This window comes from Carassius auratus, chromosome 35 (genome assembly GCF_003368295.1).
Source record: "Carassius auratus strain Wakin chromosome 35, ASM336829v1, whole genome shotgun sequence".
NCBI classification, from domain to species: Eukaryota; Metazoa; Chordata; class Actinopteri; order Cypriniformes; family Cyprinidae; genus Carassius; species Carassius auratus.
Genome location: NC_039277.1, coordinates 16,710,662 through 16,729,927, shown reverse-complemented (window position 1 = coordinate 16,729,927; position 19,266 = coordinate 16,710,662). Strand labels below are relative to the sequence as shown.

Below are 19,266 nucleotides of genomic sequence, written 5' to 3'. Positions count from 1 at the left end.
ATTGACATTAATACACAACAACACTATACTATTAATAATTTGATTGCTCTCTTTCCTGCAGCAACGCTCCACTGTGGCGTCCATGATGCACAGACAGGAAACAGTCGAGTGCCTGAAGAAGTTCAACGCGAGAAGGAAACTCAAGGTCTGAGAAGTTTCATCTGTATATGTCTGAAACCCACCGCTTGATGCCTCTTTTCACGTTACCATCTTTTTCTTGCGTATAGGGTGCGATATTGACCACCATGCTGGTGTCGCGCAATTTTTCTGGTAAGTTCACATCAGACTCTTTGCATAGACTCTGTCTTGAGAGAAAAACTGAAGATATGCTGAACTGATTGACTTCTAGAGTAATCAAAACCACCAATCATTAAATGAATCTTTTATTCTAAAAGCATCAACACAAACTCTTAACAGTGATATTTTAGTATTATTTATATTCTATTAAAATATTATAGCATTTATTTTTATGTTCTTAATTTTAGATTATATTTTAATCATTTTTAATATTGTTTTATAATTTAGCAATTTTGTGCTTTTGTCATCTTTATAGATTTTTGTTTTTATTTCTATTATTATATTTAAGCTTTTTTTAATTTCAGTTATTTGACAAGGCACTATAATTTTAATTTTCAAGTTTAAGTCTTCAAGTTTAAGTCAAGTTTTTTCCAGTTTTATTTTAATAACTGATTTTTTTTTAAATAGTTTTAGTCAACAACACTGAAGCAGAGTTCACCCAAAAATTAAAATTTAGATCATTTGCTCACTATCATGTCGTACCGAACCAGTATGATTCTTTTTCTTCCATATATTGATGCAATTTCCATAAAATGCAAGTGAATGGTTACTGATTACAAAACTCCATTAAATTAGTCCATACAACTTTTAAAGCCAAACGATAGCTTTATTTGAGAGTATAAGCTTTTTTTTTCCTATTATATGAATTCAAAAGACTTGGAATATAGTGCATAACTCAAATGCACTGCTGTTGTGGTGCTTTTATTGTCCTGTTACTGGGCCTTGACAGATGGTCACCATTCACTTTTGTAAAAAAGAGCAGCTTCAGCATCCTGCTTCACATCTTTTGTGTCTGACGATAGGAAAGAAAATCATATGGTTTGGAACAACATGAAGCTGAGCAAATGCTGACCGGGTTGTCATTTTTGGGTGAACTCTCCCTCTAAGTGATCTCAAAGCTAAATATTCATTCTATTAATAAATTCAGCTTTTTGCTTTGAAGCATCAGACAAGAAATCTCACAGCTAAGGGATCTATACGCTATTTCTTATCCGAAGGTTTGTTTTTTAGAGCAGCTGGACTTTCAAAGTGTCCTGACAGACTGATTCAGACACGAGCGGTTCTGTAGGAAGTGTGTGGTGGTGTTTGTGAGCAGCGGGTCACATACGGCTGGTCTGGAGGGAAAGAGAATTCTGGATGTTTGCACCTGTGCCAAACACCACGTGAAAGAACTGGTGTTTATAATAATATGTGATTTATTTCTGCTGTGATGAAGCATCTGCTCTCTCTCTCACACACACACACACACACGCTCTCACTCGCTCACACTTCTACAGCAGGCTGGTGGGCGGAAGCAACAGTGTTCCTGTTTGAGGAGTGTTTTAGATGCTCTCTCTGCTCTCATTACTGTAATTACCTCGTCCCGCGGGTGACTCAGTGGTAGAGGAGGCGTGGGAGTGTCTGAGCGTCACTCCACACACTCGCCCTCGGATGTCATTCCCTTATTCTTTAAAAGGGACATTTTCTTTGTTCTTTTTGAAGTTCTGTTCAATTTAATCAAGATTTATTGCACTTTAAACAGTAATTACATTTTCCATGACTAATACCCTCTTCAACAATGCCCCATCCAAGTTAAAGAATTGACATTTAAAATTTCTCAATGTAATAATTTCTTCATTTCTGCATATTTATTATTTTGAACACACTGCCTTGACTATTTCATGGTAGAAAACATTTAGGATAGGAACTGACTATGGTTAAAAAAAACAGAACAATATATTTGAATTGCCTTTTTAAATAGAAATCATTTGAATTAAAATATTTTAAAAAATTCCTTTCAAATTCAATATATATTTTCTATTATTTTTATATTTGTATAATATAAAAATAATAGAGTTTTATACTATAATATACATAAAACATATTTTGATATATTTATAAAAAATAAAAATATTATAAAGATATATAATATAATTTTATATTTATTATTTATAAATCATATATAAAAATAGTTTCAAATATATTAGATTATATTCTTTAACTTAAAATATTAATTAAAGGTGATTAATAAACATGTTTTCTTTTTTTCTTTTACTATGAAATTGCCACGTTCTATTATTAAGGCAGTTATAGTCAACAAATATACCTCGGTACAGTTTTGAACATCTTTAACTACACATAATATAAACATCCATTTAGTAAGATACTTTTGTTATTTTAGTAATGGCTCTGATGAATACAGCTCGTTAGACTGATTCAAACCTATATTTTAATGAGCCATTTATTCATGAATCTGAGTATATTGTTTGTGCTGTATATGAATAGAGTAAATGCAGGCGAATGTTTTTGCAGATTGACCTTTTTAATTTTTTATTTAAGAGGAACAAGTAAAGGAATATAGCCCTTTAATGTGTGATAAGTGTTTTTTTTCTGTTTGTCCTCTCGATAACCTATTCTATCATTTTTCTTTCCCTTCTGTATTTCTACTGCCTCCTCACAACGTCAAAACCCCAACCCCCAAATAAATGCTTTGCTCTGTTTTGCAATAGTATAGATTGGTGCTAGCGAAAGTGATGTGTTTCCTGCTGATAGGAGAGAGTGGCTCCCCGAGGAGAGCTCGACAAGAAAATGAGCCTTTTCTTTATTCCAGAGTGACAGGAGAAACCTTATTATATGATTACACCACCTACTGTAATGGACTCTCAAGATCCCTCTCTGGTTGCAGACAGCGGCTTGTGTTTCCGGCTAACTCTCTCCATGCTAACAGACTGCTCTGTCCTTTGGTTTCTCTCTCAATGTCTACAGCAGTGGTTCTCAACTGGTGGTCCGTGACCTAAAATGTAATGTCATGTAAAAAGGTTTGCGCTATTTTGTTTAAAAATTCATGTCACTTGGAAGAGGGTAATATCGGACAGGTTGACAAATTAGTCAACATGACCGGTTGTGTATCAGTTTAGCAGGTTCACCAAAAATATTCTTTGTCAACGAAGAGGTTAATTCAGAGTTCATGATTAACTCTAGAGCTTGTGCACATTAAAGTGTGACATCAGCGGTGGGCAGCAAATCACACGAAATGTGGAGAGCCTCAGTTTCTATTCATTTCTCATGAGAGTCAGCACATTTCATTTCTCTGCTAAAGATTAAAGAGATCCTTGAAAAATATGATAAAGTTAAACACATTTCGAAGGCAGGGTTAACATCACAGCTGCTCAAAGGTATGAGAAGACAGTGGAAAGAAAATGTGTGTGTGTGTGTGTGTGTGTGGTTAAAAAAAATCCATGTTTCAAGACTGATTCATATACATCAGCAGGATTGTAATCGATGCATCAAGAAATCAAGTGGCTTCTTCTCTCTGCAAGTGCACTGCTCTCACGGTGAAATGGATACATTAAATTAATAAATATTAACATCTAGCATCATTAAAAATTGATACTGAGTGACTGATACAGTGTTTGCCATGGAAAACACTTGTTGGTTTACTTTGAGTTCACAGGTTTAACGTTCTATGTTCGTTAATTTATTGTCAAGATCTGAGGTAAATTACCATTGTTGCTTTTAGTATGGCTTTAAAGATCATGCAAAATGATATTCAAAATCACACTTTTAATATTAAATAAAGCACATAATCAGTACCTGAGATAAATATCATCATAGTTTGTGTGTGCTGTTGTTCCAGCGCCTGGGTAGGACAAAAACATGGAAAAGATGGCTTTTATCGTGAATCGCGGTGTCATGTCGTGTCTGGTTAGGTCACGGTGTGAAACCGGCTGGATGAAATAGGCCATAGATGTTTTCTGGACATTTTTGTGCTCTAAACAATTTTGATGTTGTGTTGGCAAAACCAGTTGAGAACCAGTAGTCTGTGGCATGATGGGCATATGTGTGTGTGTGTGTGTGTGTGTGTGGCAGTGGGCAGGCAGACCACGGCACCCGCCAGCGTCTCTGCAGCCGGTACCACCACCAGTCTGGTGGAACAAGGTAGCCCTCTTCCCTCACGTCTCAACCCATCCTCCATCTATCCATCCATCCATCCTCTCTGCTTCATTTTCTGCTTATCATGATTCATATTCAGCATGGAGCTTGGAGCATGACACGGTTACAGCGGTCTCCTGTTCAGCACTGCAGACGCCGCTGGCTGACTTTGGGAATGGCCGTTAGATCTCTCTTTCCTCTTTATTTCTAGCTCTCTTTTTCCTCTTGATCTCTCTCTCTCTCTTGTTGTTTTCATTAAGCCCTGTCACACTGGCTGTGATATGCATCTCTGCTCGTAACCTTGTGTATCCGTATTGTTGATTGTGGAGCCATTCAAACTGCCTAGGGCTGTGTAACCAGCTGTAGTTTGTTATTATCTGATCATAAATGGATCAGGTTTTATTTCCTTTGCATGCTGAAAATTTGAATTCTGGATAGGAAAGTGTTGTAATTGCAGAAGTGCATAATCCAAGAACAAAGTCAATGATTATTAATGCATTAAACAAACTGATTTAAAATGCAGTTTTTTGATGCTTTGTATTAGAACAGCTGTGCATGGGTTTAATTTCTAGGGTTGATAAAACGCATACCTTGGATATATGCTACCATATTTTGTATAATATTTTTGTAATACTTTTATTCAATCTAGGATGCTTTAAATAGATCAAACAAATACATTTATAATGTTACAGAAGATTTCTTTCAAATAAATACTGTTCTTTTGAACTTAATAATCACCAAAGAATCCTGAAAAAGAACTGTGTTGTGGTTTCCACAAAAATGTGAAGCAGGACAACAGCTCATTCTGATTCAGTTTTCAACATTGTTAATAATATGACATGTTTCTTGAGCAGCAAATCAGTATATCAGAATGATTTCTGAAGATAATGTGACACTGAAGACTGGAGGAATGATGCTGAAAATTCAGCTGCGCATCACAAGAATAAAGTGCATTTTACAATATATTCAAAAATAAACACTATTTTAAATTGTAAAAAGTATTTCACAATATTACTGTATCATAAATGGTGTAATTACTCACTTCTATTGGAAGTTGCTACTCTTATTTGCATCAAGTAAAAATAGCTTTTTCATCACTAAACATGGGCAGATCACATCGCAAGTAGTTTCTACTGAAACCGGCAAATCTAAAAATAAATAAATGACTTCTCGTCAGTTTGTTGATGCAAATCATGATCAGTGTGAAAACACCCCACAGAATCATCTCTCCTGCTGAAAATACAGGTCATATCATTTTAAGGCAGTCAAGCTGGGGGATTTCAGATGTGGTCACTGGCATCCTGCCGTTCTAAAGCGGTTACCAGCTCTAACCAGCTTGACCATAATCATCTACCTGATCAGAACCAGGCCTCACCAAACATATAAACAAGCAGATGTCATTTAATGTCAAGCCTAGGTCAATATAGTCTCTCTATGATGATTATCTGCAGAAGTCTTTCAGCGTTTCTCGACTCGCGTGGATATAAATAGAAGTGAAGGGAGCACAAAGTCATGTGTGACCACAGATTTAGATCGAAAAACACCATCTGCAGCAGTTCAGTTTGTTGTAATGTGATGTTCATGTCCAGGTAAATCTAAAATCGATGCTTCCTGAACATAAATAGCACAGCAGACGGCCCATCAGATTCAAAGCAGCTGGTTTTAGTTGGATTTTCCAACAGGGTCCCTTTATTCTCTCTCTCCTTCTATCTCTTCTTCTTTCTATTTGCACTCACTTTCTCTCTCCTCTACATCTCCGCTTGCTCCATCCATCCATCCATCCATCCTTCAGTGTTCTGCCTCTTTCTTCTTCTTCCCTTGGGTTTCTTTTGTGTCCGATCTCTTAATTGTAGGTTTCTCTCTCTTTCTCTTGCGTGCCTGCTGATGACTGAACATTGCACGAGAGCGCACGCATGTCTCCTGACGCAGGAGAAGCCTGATGTTTTCCGAGCCGATCCGAGTGCATGTCTTAAACCTGTGTGTTCAGGAAAGGGGGTTCAATGTCCTTTCAGCACTAAATTCTAGGATTGTTTGCAGAGATCTGGTATTTTAACTCTTGGCTGATTCCAGCATCCATGCAGCAGGTTTTCAGTGATGATTAAAGGAATATTATTAGCAGATTATTTTCTAGGTAGTCCATTCAAAAATGAAATTCTGTCATCCTTTACTCACTCCCATGTCGTTCCAAAACTGTATGACTCTTGCTTCTGTGGAACATAAAAGTTTTGTATCCCATTGACTTCCATAGTATTTTTTTGTCCATACAATAGAAGTAAATGGGACCTGAACCTGTTTCGGGACTGAATCCAGTCACCAACATTCTTCAAAATATCATCTTTTGTGTTGAACAGAATAAGGAAATGCTTACAGGTTTGGAACAACATGAGGGCGAATTTGGGGTGAACTACACCTTTATTTTCTGTAACCACATTTTGTAACCATTTCTTTACATTGAGGGTCAACAATCAACAGCATGCTTTAAGCATGATCCACGGACATTAAAATAAATCTAGCTTCCAATATTTCAATATTTTATTTCAGTCCAAAACTAGTCTAGTCTATTTATACTTGTGTAGGATTTAGTTTGATAATGATTATAACACACCAATGTTTACCCATAGTGCACTGCTTCACAATTTTAAATTAATTCCTAGCAGTCCGAATTTTTCAGAAAGTTTTGTAGATCCTTTATTTTTTATTCCCCACAGATGACTGTTTCTGCATTTCTCCTCTGCACCTTTGCAGTGTTTTTGTGTACGTGTCTCAGGTGTTTTAGGTGCCCTCTAGGTGTCACTACAATTGTGTCATGGAGCAAAGGGCTTGAAAACGGCACAAGATGAGGATTTGAAAAATAAAACCAAAGAGGGAACATAAACCTTTTGTTATACATCAGTTAAGAAACCCACATTTGAACCCCCTGCCCTCATCCAGACAAACACACTCCAGATGAACCTGTGCTGATCTCTCTCTCTCTCTCTCTCTCTCTCTCTTAATCTATTCTTTCTTAATCTCTCCTTCTCTCCATTCTTCTCTGCCTCTAACCTTTGTGTCAAGGTAAGATTCTGTCTCTTTCTCTCTTTCTCAACCCTCCCTTCACACAGCACCTTCCCCTTATCTGCACGGATTAATAAAGTCAGGGTACTTTAGACTTGTAGAAATGCTAAGAAAATTTCTTTCTGTGTTGGCATGGCAGAAAAGATTTAAAGTTCATATTTGCAGGCTTCATTTCATTCGATGTCATTTTAGTGATGAGAAGTTGTCTTAGATGGTTTTTATTCACTTTGACAAACATTAACATTTTATTTTGTGGCAAGGAACTTGCAGGTCCTTGTCGCCCCATGAACCAAATATCTGAACGTATCATGCTTTAACTGCAGCGTGCGTGTGTTTGTGGCTTAATTTATCTGTACTTAAGGATAGAAGTTAACTAAATCTGACACTCTATTGGGAGGTAATACAAATTATTTATAGATAAAGTGAATAATATACACTGCCGTAAAAATGTTTGTGGTCTGTTTTTTATTTTTTTAATTTTTTTTTTTTTATAATACTTTAAACAAGGATGCATTAAATTAAGTTAAAATAAACATTTATTGTAAATATTGTATTATATATTTTGATCTTAATTTGAGCATAGAGCCCAGGTCATTTTGCTAGGTTTATGCTTAAAAACAAAGGAAAGAAATCAAATTGTTTAACTAATGCAATTTGACTTTTTAAGTAAATTTATTTGTTTTATGGATATTTACTAGTTATGAATTAGCTTTATATAAAGATAATAGAAGTCTGTTCTATCTTAATCATTGAAATAATTTAAAAACTTATTAAAATATATTTTCAAATAAAATATTGTAAATGTTTTTTAATCCAAAAAATGGGGAGGGGGGGAGTTTATTTTAAGGTCAAAATTAGGGTTATGTTTAGTTTAACACTAGTTTTAAATGTATAAAAAAGTATCATAATTTTTGTCTTGAAAATAAAATAAAAGAAACTTAAATATTATATAACTATTATATACATGAATACCTGTTTCCATACATTTACATTTTTATTTTGTTTATTATAGCATAAAAAAACATGTAATTTTGTTTGATTATTGCTTAAAACAAAGAAAAAACTAAATGATCTTATCTAAATTGACCTTGTTTTATGGATATTTATTAGCTATTAATTTGCATTCTATAAAAACAACAGAAGTCTATGCTATATCTTAATTTAGCTAAGTAACTGTGTGTGTGTGTGTTTGCACTCTTCTGCATGTGCACCAGCATCGTGTGTGCATGACAGTCTCTAACCCCTCACTCCTGGACGGGAAGTTTCGATCAAAGTTTGTGATTAATTCTAGCAGGTTTCTGTGTGGGCCGCACCGTGCATACACCAAAACACGGCACGCTCCTGTGGTGATGCGTGTGCGGACATACACTCCGCATGTAGTGTTTTAGATGGATGTAATCCTCTAGATGTGGGGTGGGAGGGATGTCCCCAGCTGGCTCGGACGGTTATGTGACATGTTTGGCCGAGCATCATTAGTGCTTCATTAATGTTGACTGTTGCTCCTGTCAAAGCATGCTGATGTTTGCGTTTTCTCTCTCCCCGTCTACAGCAGCCAAGAGCCTGCTCAACAGGAAGGCCGATGTCAAGGTAAGACTTTCTCATTCCTTTTTCTTCTTCCCTTTCTCATAACTTTTTCTCTTTCTGTTCACATTCGCAAAGCACAGTTTCCAATAGAGGAGGGATTCCTGAATGTTTCTTGTCCTTTAATTGTTGGAAGTTCTGGCGTCCACTGTGTGTCTGATCTGCAGCAGATTTGTGTGTTTGTGTTATTTGTCTCCATGTTCTGTCCTTTCTAGCAGTGTGTCTATTCTGTGAGATTAGATTCATTGGGTGTTCACTAAGTAAACTGGTGGTGTGTGGTATAGTAATCTTATTTCATAATATGACATATCACAGTATAGCCATTTTTCTCCGAAATTCAATCCAAAAATGTTTTATGTATTATATTACTACATACTAAAACCTATTTTTGGATTATTCCGTGAATAAAATGGTGTACAAGGAATCTCATTTAGTTTTTTGCAACTCAATGAATGAAGTTTTTTTTTAAAGATTATGAAACCGTTTAAACCAGTAATGCATGTAAATATGATTGGATGAGCTATACATGGTGTAAAATAACCTTTATAGGAGCAACTGTGACTATTTGTGATGCTGCAACCAGTGTTATTTTATTTTAATTTATAGTCTATCATTGCATTTATAAATGTTGAATTACATTTTATATTTATTTTAAATGTATAAACTATCATAGTATTTATTTTAATTTATAATTTGTATATTTTAGTTAGAATTTTAGTAATTTTATGTGCTTTTGTCATTCATTTGTTTTGATCTTTTCTAAATGTTTATATTTAGTGTTTTTTACACTTTAGTACTTTCACTTATTTTTAATTTTCAAATTTTAATTTAATAGTTTTCTGACGTTTCAGTTATGTTAAGTTTATTTTTTTGTTTTAGTTTTAGAAATTTACAATTACGTTTAATTTCTAATTTTTATTCAATATTACTTTTTCTTAAAAAAATATTTTTGCTTCTATTTTAGTTTTATTTCAGTTTACGTTTTATTAACTTCAGCACTTCAGCTTTTTCATGCCAAGGCATTTGTTTTTCACATTCAAAACTGAAACTAGCTTGAAACAATAAAATCTCTGGTTGCAACCTTTAACAACTACACACGTCAGATTTTTAACAAATTGCACCACAGTTTAGCAAAATCTTTACTAGTTCACCCATACTGCGTCATACCGCCCAGCCCTAGTATAAGCTTCTGCGCTCAACCTTGATCTTTCTTTAATTTCTGATCTGCTTTTTATCTGATTATTATCTCTATATAGTTTACCCATAGTGCCTCAGTCATTGCATTCAGAGCATTCCAGTCGGTTTCGCCGGTGTGCACCACGCAGCATCAGGTGAACGCGCACAGATGTTGACCTCCGACCCGTAATGAGCTGTTAGAGAGAGTGCACTTGCAGGTTCATTTGTTCTGATAACGCATAATCCTCTCAGACAGAGTAAAAAGGTCGGCTTTCACCTCTGTTGCACCGCAGAGTTAGAAATGAAACTGTGACTGCTCTCTATTAGGGATTGGATATGGAGTCTAATCTAGAGAATAATCCCCTCCACTCTGAGTATTAATCATACGTTAAGTAATCTTTTAGCGTGCAGGTTTTTCATGAGATCGACGCTAAAAAGCACTCCAAGGAAAATCCTGCGACTGATGTTGCGTTTCTAACATTAACTCCTGAATAAATGAGGATGTTTTCAAGTCAAAGACAATGCTTTAAATTTGTACATAGAGTGCTCCCGCTTCACAGCCTTTTCTTTCTAGCTGTCTATTAAAATGTTTAGACTAGTCTCTTTAGACTAGATGTCAGAAATGAACACGTTATATGTAGAGTAGAAGTTTTAGTACTTTTGTCCCATCATAGAAATATTGAACAAATCTGATATAATATGCTTCCAGTATGGAACTACACAAAAACACTGATATTGGCATATACACTAATTTTCAGAAGTTTGGGGTGTTTGATGTTTAATGTTTTTGAAAAACATCTCCTATGAATATGTTAAGTACCATTGAGATACTATTATAGTTTTTATTAATATGTTGAATTATGTTTTTATTTTCCGTTTTAATTTTTGTTAAAATTGTTGTAATTTTGTTGCATTTTTGTAATTTTTTGTGTGTGTGTGTGTGTGTGTGTGTGTGTGTGTGTGTGTGTGTGTATGTATATATATATATAATATATATATATATATATATATATATATATATATATATATATATATATATATATATAGATACACACACACACACACACACACACATACACATAATTTTTTTTTATTAATAATAATTGTTCCAGTTTATTTTAATACATCAATTTAAACTGAATTCAAATTTAAAATGTTGCCTTGGCCACTAACTGAAATAATTTATTTGAAATATAAATATTTTGTAACATTAGAAATGCATTACTGTCACTTTTGATCAGTTTAGTGCCTTTCTGCTGAGTAGAAGAAATGTTTTTTTAAAAAAATGTTTTATTGACCCCAGAGTTTTGATCAGTAGTGTAGTGACCAATATGCATTCATATTGTCTCTTCTCTCCGTATCTGACTGCGGTTGAGTCTGAATCAGCATGCACGCCGCCCACATCAGCATTTCAGTCAGACTGTGTTCTCTTCCTCAGCTGAGTTCACTTCCTGTTAGCCGCTGAGAGGATCTCCTCCACAAGTTCACTCAGAACTGCACCTGTGGTGGGAATCGTTCATTTTTTCTGCCACTCTCATTAGCCGCTCGGGCAGGTGTGATGTTTCATCGGCCCTGTGATTGTCAGCCGCACTAATGAGACACTTTCTGTCTCTCATCGCCAATCATTCCATGATTCCTCCACCCACGCCTCGCTCCTGGATCCACTACATCATCCCGATCCCGAGTGTGAGTGCAGCGGCAGGAGAGAATGTAGCTCTCGCTCCAAAAATAGCTGGCGGTTTGAACCCAGGGAGCCAAGAGACGGAAATAGACACTTCCACTGAGCCTCACTCATTGCTTAGCAACTGGCTCGCCACACTCCTTCATTCTGATGTTTCCCGCTTTTTTCCACGCTCCGGTATTCTCTCTCTCCTGCCTTTCGTGCTGGAGTGTGATGAAGAGCACCACAGCAGGAGGAATTGTGAGGGGATGCCTGGATAAGTGTGATTTAACTCTTACAGACACATACAAACACATGCTCAGGGCGAAAGAAACAACAGATGAATAAAGGGACAGGAAGTAGAAATGGAATGACAGGAAGAGGATTTACTGAATTGTAATTTAAAGAAATTAATCTAGCATCTATCTATCTATCTATCTGTCAGGACTTAAGGACTGTTCTGGAAATTAAACCACATCAAAACTCTTTTATCCTCCAGACGAACTCACTTTCTTGCCAAAAACCCACACGCGCTCCTTCTCTCAACCTTCCTGCCTCTCATACATCTGTGCCATTCTGTGTTTAATGTTCATCATAACATGTATTGTAACTCTCTCATCCCATCCCTCCATCGCCCCCTTTCCACCCAGAAACGGAAGTCCAGCTCCACCGTTCAGTACATGGTGAGAATGATATTCATTTCTAATCTCTTTATCCCTCCGTCCCCTTCTCATCGCACTCTTGTTTATCCATTCGTGCATTTGCTCATCCTGTTGGGCTTTTATGTCATTTAATGCATAAATCCTGTCTTCCTCTGTAATGATCTGTATTGATTCTTCTCTTGCTCAAATGTCGAGCGGTTGATTTAAAGGGTCAGATGGCACTAAATGACTCCTCAGACGCAGGCGAGGGTCGGAGTGTTTTTGGGTTGACGTTATTGTAGGGTTGTAGCGAGTCAGTGTTGACTGTTGTTGTGTTGGTTTTAGACTGTGGTGCAGAAGTCTTTAGTGTTGGTCTTTTCGTTGTTGCTTCCTTGTGTCTGTGTGTCTGTCTGCTGTTGTCTGTGAATGAACTCAATTCTAGATCCAGAAGGACTCTCCTCTAGTTGTGCTTTCCTACTGCAACATTCTCTAAAAAAAAAAAAAAACAGGTTTTCTGAACTGTTTTGTTACTTCTGTTTGCATTTTTATTTTGTTTCCTTTTATTCTTCCTGCTGGGGGGGGAAACAGCATTTTAAGATGGAAATGCTGTTTTTTTTGCAGGTCCAGGCTGATCTACTAGCTTTAACGTAGCTTTATGAACACAGTTTGCCAAGTCAACTTTGTTGTAAGCATTTGGATGAGCAAATGAGCAGCTTGGACCACTTAGAAACCATGTGAAAACCAGCTTTCAGACACTTGGTTTAAGTGGATTTTCCAGCAGTGCAATGCAATAAATAATTATTTTATGTTAAAAGAGTGAACTTCACACAGTTTGTTAAATATTGTCGGGGCCACACACACACACACACACACACAACAAAAGTTATATTGTCTTAAGAAATTTAAAAACAATTTATCAATACTGTAATGCAGTGCAATATAAATAAAGTATTTGTACACATTAGTAATTATTTTTTTACATCATATCATTTTTGATGATAATCTAATGATAATCACAAAATGAAATTGAAAATTGAATTGAAAATTATGGGAAAGTACAAAAACAGAAACTAAGGTATCCTGTTGGTCTGTCGTTCCATCTATTGTTCTATCTATAATCGGTTTATTATTCAAATTAATAATGAATCAGTTACTTAACAATATTTAAAATTATATTAATTATATATTATTTTTTTTAAAAGTCTATCTATTGTTTAATCTATCTTTTGGTCTGTCTTCTAATCTTTCTAATCTGTTAATTGATTATTAAATTAATACATAAATTATTTAAAAAATAGCAAATATTAAATGGAAAACATCCAGATGCATCAATGTTAATCAGAAATTTTCGGGGATAGTTGCTAAATTGTCATGAAATATTTGGCAAAATGGCAAATAATTTGAACGCTCCCAACTAGAAGCCTTATTTTGTTAAAATGTCTTATTTATTGTTTTATTGCTTCATAATTTGGACTGTTGTGTGTTCAGTATGAGAAACGGTGCTCTCTCACTGCCAAAACACGTTGTCAGCTGCTCTCTCTCTGTATTTCTCTCTTCTCTCGCCCTGAAACACCCGCTGACATCCTTTAACACTGTTTTTGTGTTCTGCACAGCCACAGTCAAACAGTGTGAAAAACAGCATAGTCACCAGTCCCAAAGGAAACGTCCCTTTCTCCTGCTCTGGTATTTACCTCCTTGTTCCTCTCTGTTCTCTCTCGCTCAGTCTTCTCGTCCGACTCGTCTGTCGCTTTGGCTTCCTTCTCCTGTCTCACACATGTCTGTCTGTGTCAGCGTCTGCCTCGTCTCAGGCCACCTGTCCTAGACGCTGTGTGTCTGTAGTGACTTGAATCCAATAGCAATCTTCATCTGCCATCGAAACAATGTCAGTGTTATGGTGGATCATTTTTAATAATCCAGATTTGAAGAATTCTGATGGTTTGAGCTTCAAGTTAGTTCATGTTTCACGCAGATGTGTGCTGAGTGTGTCATGAACATTGTGCATGAACATCAACGGCAGACCAACCAGACTTAGATGTTGGCTCTATGTGTTTAAACTATTTTTGAATCTCATTATGACCGTCATAAATGTTTCATTAAATGTATGTTTTTGTGTGTACGTCTCTGTGCATTACTGGCTTTTTTTTATAACCTAATGGTGTAAACCGTGATGTACAGACATTATTTATTTGTATTATTTCTGTAATTGGTAATTAATAATGTCTGATGTAAACCAGTACAATATCATCTAATAAAACCCAGATTTCTTATAGTTACGTTAAAATTAGTTTGAAATAACTATTTTGATAGATACAGTGATCCAAAAAGCATTTTGGAGTCACATTTAAATGAACATGTCATTGCATTAGATTGAAAAAATGAAATTTAATTTAATTTAATTTAATTTAATTTAATTAATTTAATTTAATTTAATTTAATTTAATTTAATTTAATTTAATTTAATTTAATTTAATTTAGGGATTCCCAAACTATTTGTCAGCGGATCTAAAATATTAAGTTGATATATAAACTGAGAATAAAGTTAATATTCTATAATTAAACAAAACTATAAAAGTTCACAGTTCTCTGAAATAAGTTAATAGTCACATGATGATTTTATATCTTTTTTTAGTATGTTTTTATTTTGATTTAGAATTATTTACATTTTAACTCAAAAAGTTCCTTTATGATTCCCATTTTTGGACCATTTTGGATGGTTCAGCTGCAGGTTTTCAACATTTTATGTAATTAAAGATCAAAACTTCTCTTGAACATTGTGTGTTAACACATCTTAACACAGAACTATTTTAATATTTTGATAGAGATAATCATATTTTGTTGCGCACATTTCACACTCCTTTAAGCTTATCTTACCCTCAGACAATATCTTTGTGATTTCTATGCATTTTGTTTTAAATGAAAGTACCTAATATTCAGAAGTTCTTTAAGAAGTTGTAGATTTGCAGTGTTTATGCTAGGTTTAGATGCGTTCACATCTCAGGACTGGCTTTAGATGTTGGGCTTTGACCTTCGGCTGTCCTCTGCTTTTAACCAGAGTGACTTCCTCTCTTTCTCTCTCTCTCTCGAGCTGCCTGCTCTCTATCCATCCTTTGTCTTTTTTTTGCTAACTCTTGTTTATTCTTGCCACCTCTCACCTTCATCTCATTTTGCTCCTGTTTTTTCCTCTCTATCTTGCTGTCTTCTCCTCTTCTCTCTCTTTCTCTTTAGGAGCCTCAGACCACTGTAATCCATAACCCAGTGGATGGGATCAAGGTACATCCTTCTGCACCTCTCTCCGCATCCTCTTCGCTTTCATCCTTCACTTTTCTCTCCTCCTCTCTGTGCCTCTGTCGTCTGCTGCCAGTGTCTTGATTCTGTGGTGCGAGCGAGGATGTTGTTTTGGGATCGTGAGAGAGCGTGAAGTCGCATTAGGATGGGAAAGTGTGTGATGTACAGTGTTCAGTGTTAATTGTTTCAGGGAGAATAATGACACAGTGCTCTTTTGACCCTTGTTAGCCAATACACACATGCAGAAATTAGTTGGATTTCAACATGAGAGCATTTTACATTTTACAAGAAATTAAACCGTTTAGTCAACAAGAAAAAAATTGCGCTGCTTTTGAAAGGTTTTGGGTTGTAAGAGTTTTTTTTTTTTTAAAGTATCATGCTTAATAAAGCTGTGGTAAAAATATAAAAAAACAACACTAAAAAATACAGTAAAAATGGTATAATTATGAAATATTTTACAATTTAAAATAACTTTTTTCTATTTCAGTATGTTTTAAAATAAAATTTATTTCTGTAATGCGTAGCCTAATTTTCAGCATCATTACTCTAATCTCCAGTGTCACATGATCCTTCAGAGAAATCATTATGATATGCTGATTTGCTTATTATTGTCAATGTTGAAAACAGTTGCAATGCATAATATTTTTGTGGAATCTGAGAGACACTTTTTTTTTCTTCCTCCTGACCTCAAACTTTTAAACAGTAGTGTAAAATAGGACTTTTATTCATTCAGCGAGTAGTCAAGGCAATGCTTCTCATTTTAATTTAGTTTAACCTGATAAATATCAATCACTAAAACTGAAAAAGCCTGTTAAAATGATAGGAACGCTCCTAAATTTCTAAAACTTGAACTGAAATGAAGACATTTTTAAACATATATTTCATACTGTTATTTATTTCTGCATTATTAAAGACCACTGTTTGAAATCATCCAATCTGACTTTCTCACTTTTACCAAAAATTTTCCTATCCTGCCTCCATAATGCTCCTCTCCCTCTCTGGCCGTATGCATGGCCACAGCTGGCTGATGTCTGACAGTCCGTTTGTCTGCGGCTCAGACCCTTGAGAGTGCCTGTGGTGGGCTGATAACTCGCCCACGGGAACCTGTAGAGAGAAACACGAGCAGACGGCGGGCTCAGTCATTTGCATTTGTAATACTTCAAAAGCAAAATGCAAGCTATTAAGTTCCTCTGTGTGTGTGTGTGTGTGGGGTGGTTACATGCATATGCAGAGGGGAGGGTGCAGACGGCTGTGTTCTCATTGCTGCCATCTGGGAAAGAGAGGTGGAGATGCTGGGTTTCATTGAATGGCTGTGTTCTAGCCTCACCAGGTGGCTGAGCCCGAGATTAAACCTCTCGTACTGTCAGGATTGATCTAGAGCCCACGAGTGTCTACACTACTGTTTTAAGTGTCAGTCACGAGAAGTGGAGAATGTATGACTTCATTTGTGGAGATGATTATCCCATCTGTCTCAGTGGTAGTACTGGTCGTGCTTTATTGGAGTTAGTCGCTGTTTGTTGAATAAATGTTTTTTTGGTGTGTTGTGTGTGTGTGTGTGTGTTAGTGAAGGTGTGAGGTCAGACAATGATTGCTTTTGTCCGTCTTGCAGGAATCTTCAGACAGCAGCAACACCACCATTGAAGATGAAGATGTCAAAGGTGAGCGGCCTTTTTTTATTCATTTATTTTAAACCATGATCTGTGGTGATTTTACCAAGGACTTTCCAGTTCTGAAGACATCACCCAAAGCCCTATAAGGACACTTTTCACAATCCTGTCAATTTCTGATAGATAAAATCAAGTGCATTTTTCTTCTTCAACGTATTGTGTCACTCAGAAATACAGTGTTAGATTTAAAAAATAATAATAATTGTTTATTTAGCAAGGAGGCATTTAAATTGATCTATCAGTTTTTGAAGCCTAAAACTATACATGTACAAAAAAAATCTAATGCATTTCATTGAACTGAAATGTAATTTGTGTGTGCTACTTTTGTGACATTGGTGTGGCATTTTGACTTAAGAAGTGTTGGTTTCATTGTGCGCTCTTCTGGACGCGTGTTTCAGGACACCTTCAGTGTATTTTTATCTGTAGGAACACTAGAAATGTAAGAGAAGTGGGCTCTGCTTGTGTGTGTTTTATTCACACGGTAAATGTAGGTCAACTTGCAGTTTTTTGACTGTGTGGAAGTGTCGTGCTCTGAAGTGACAGAAGTGGGCGGGACGATTTGCCACCCTTCCATGTTAAATCTCTCAGCCTCAATAATAGGTTAAATACTGTGCCATGTTCCATCTTTGCATGTCCTCCTTTCTCAGTCTCATCTTTCCAGTCTCTTCCCATCTTTTCCTTCCCACTCAATAGGGAAAAGCCTAAATAGCAGTTCAGTTAAAGCCCCCTCTGAAGTCAGCCAATCACCTCCGGGCTCCGTCCCTGCCATCTTCTGTAAGTCTGGTCTGCACTCGTTTGGTTTGGCCTGGCTGGTTTGAACTGCATTGTTTAGCCCTAAATCCATAAACAAATAACCAGCTTTCCTTGAGTTGTACTTTTCTTGAGGTGACTTGTAGATGTGAAAATATGGGTTGATTTGGCTACTCTCCAATATTTAGATTTTGGACTGCAATACCTATATCAAATGTGTGCTGTCAATATTACTTAATGGATAGTTCACCCCAAAATGAAAATTCAGTCATTTGCTGAATGTCATTCCAAACCATTATGATTTTTCTTTCTTCTGTGGAAGATGAAGAATATTTTGAAGAATGTGGGTAACCATTCAATATTTTTTGGTTCAGATTTACTTTTTGTACTGGGTTAAATTCCATCTCATAATCTCATAAAATAACACTGGGATATGAGAAAATTAACCTTTTTGTATGACGCAAAAGAAGATATTTTGAAGAATGCTGGTGACCACACAGTTTTGGTTCATTTTCTGAACAAAAATACAGTGGAAGTCGATGGGAACCGAAACAGCAGAAAAGAATTGACTCCGAGAATGACATGACGTGTGTGTAAATGAAGAATTTTTACTTTTGGGTGAACTTGCTCTTTAACCACTAATAAGTGTGGATAAATTACTGAAGTATTTCTTTAACTGAGAAGTCAATTAAAGTGCAATGAAAGCATGGTTTTCCAGAAGCCTAGCAGGAAATGGTCTTGGCTAATCAAAGAAAAAAGACCTTCAATGAACCCTACTTTCTCTTACTGATTAACTCTCTGCTGCTGTTGTTGTGTTGCGCTGGTCACCTAGGCATGCACACATCACTCTGAGATGCATAAGTTTAGATGAATCTCTGTCATCTTGCACACATCATCAGTCATCATTACCCCCCTCATCCTCATCCTCACCCTCGTGTGTAAACAGCCACCAAGCTGACTGACATCCTGGGCTGCGCCCGTAGGGTTCGGGACCCCCGGCATTGCCTGATAGTGAAGCAGAAGCCCACTCAGCACAATCCCCTCCACAGACCCCCATCATGCAGAGTGAGTATAGCGCCCCCTGCAGACCTAAGCACAGACCCTCATGCACTGGGGCTGTGAATGTTTTTGGCTAGCACATTCTGTAATGTTATTGTTTTTGTCATTTAAAGTAACTCCTTTTTGAAATGAATTATTAATTTTCAGTCATTTATTTATTAATAATAATATAATGATCCATTTT

At 36.1% G+C, this 19,266-nt stretch overlaps 1 protein-coding gene across 7 annotated transcripts in view; it reads left to right on the top strand.

Moving 5' to 3' along the window:
- Positions 1-19,176, top strand: part of LOC113054639 (calcium/calmodulin-dependent protein kinase type II subunit beta-like) — a 54,571-nt gene extending 35,395 nt beyond the window's left edge. For 2 of the 7 annotated variants that reach the window (XM_026220322.1, XM_026220323.1), the window contains exons 12-18: positions 62-145; positions 228-270; positions 8,813-8,850; positions 15,547-15,591; positions 17,216-17,264; positions 17,967-18,047; positions 18,970-19,175. In XM_026220322.1, coding sequence (XP_026076107.1) covers positions 62-145; positions 228-270; positions 8,813-8,850; positions 15,547-15,591; positions 17,216-17,264; positions 17,967-18,047; positions 18,970-19,145 — 516 coding nt within the window. In that variant the 3' untranslated portion in view covers positions 19,146-19,175. Of the gene's footprint in view, positions 1-61; positions 146-227; positions 271-4,146; positions 4,216-8,812; positions 8,851-15,546; positions 15,592-17,215; positions 17,265-17,966; positions 18,048-18,969 lie in introns of all 7 variants that reach the window. The other 5 variants (XM_026220321.1, XM_026220324.1, XM_026220326.1 and 2 more) reach the window with 5 other exon arrangements.
- The last annotated feature ends 90 nt before the right edge of the window (positions 19,177-19,266 follow it).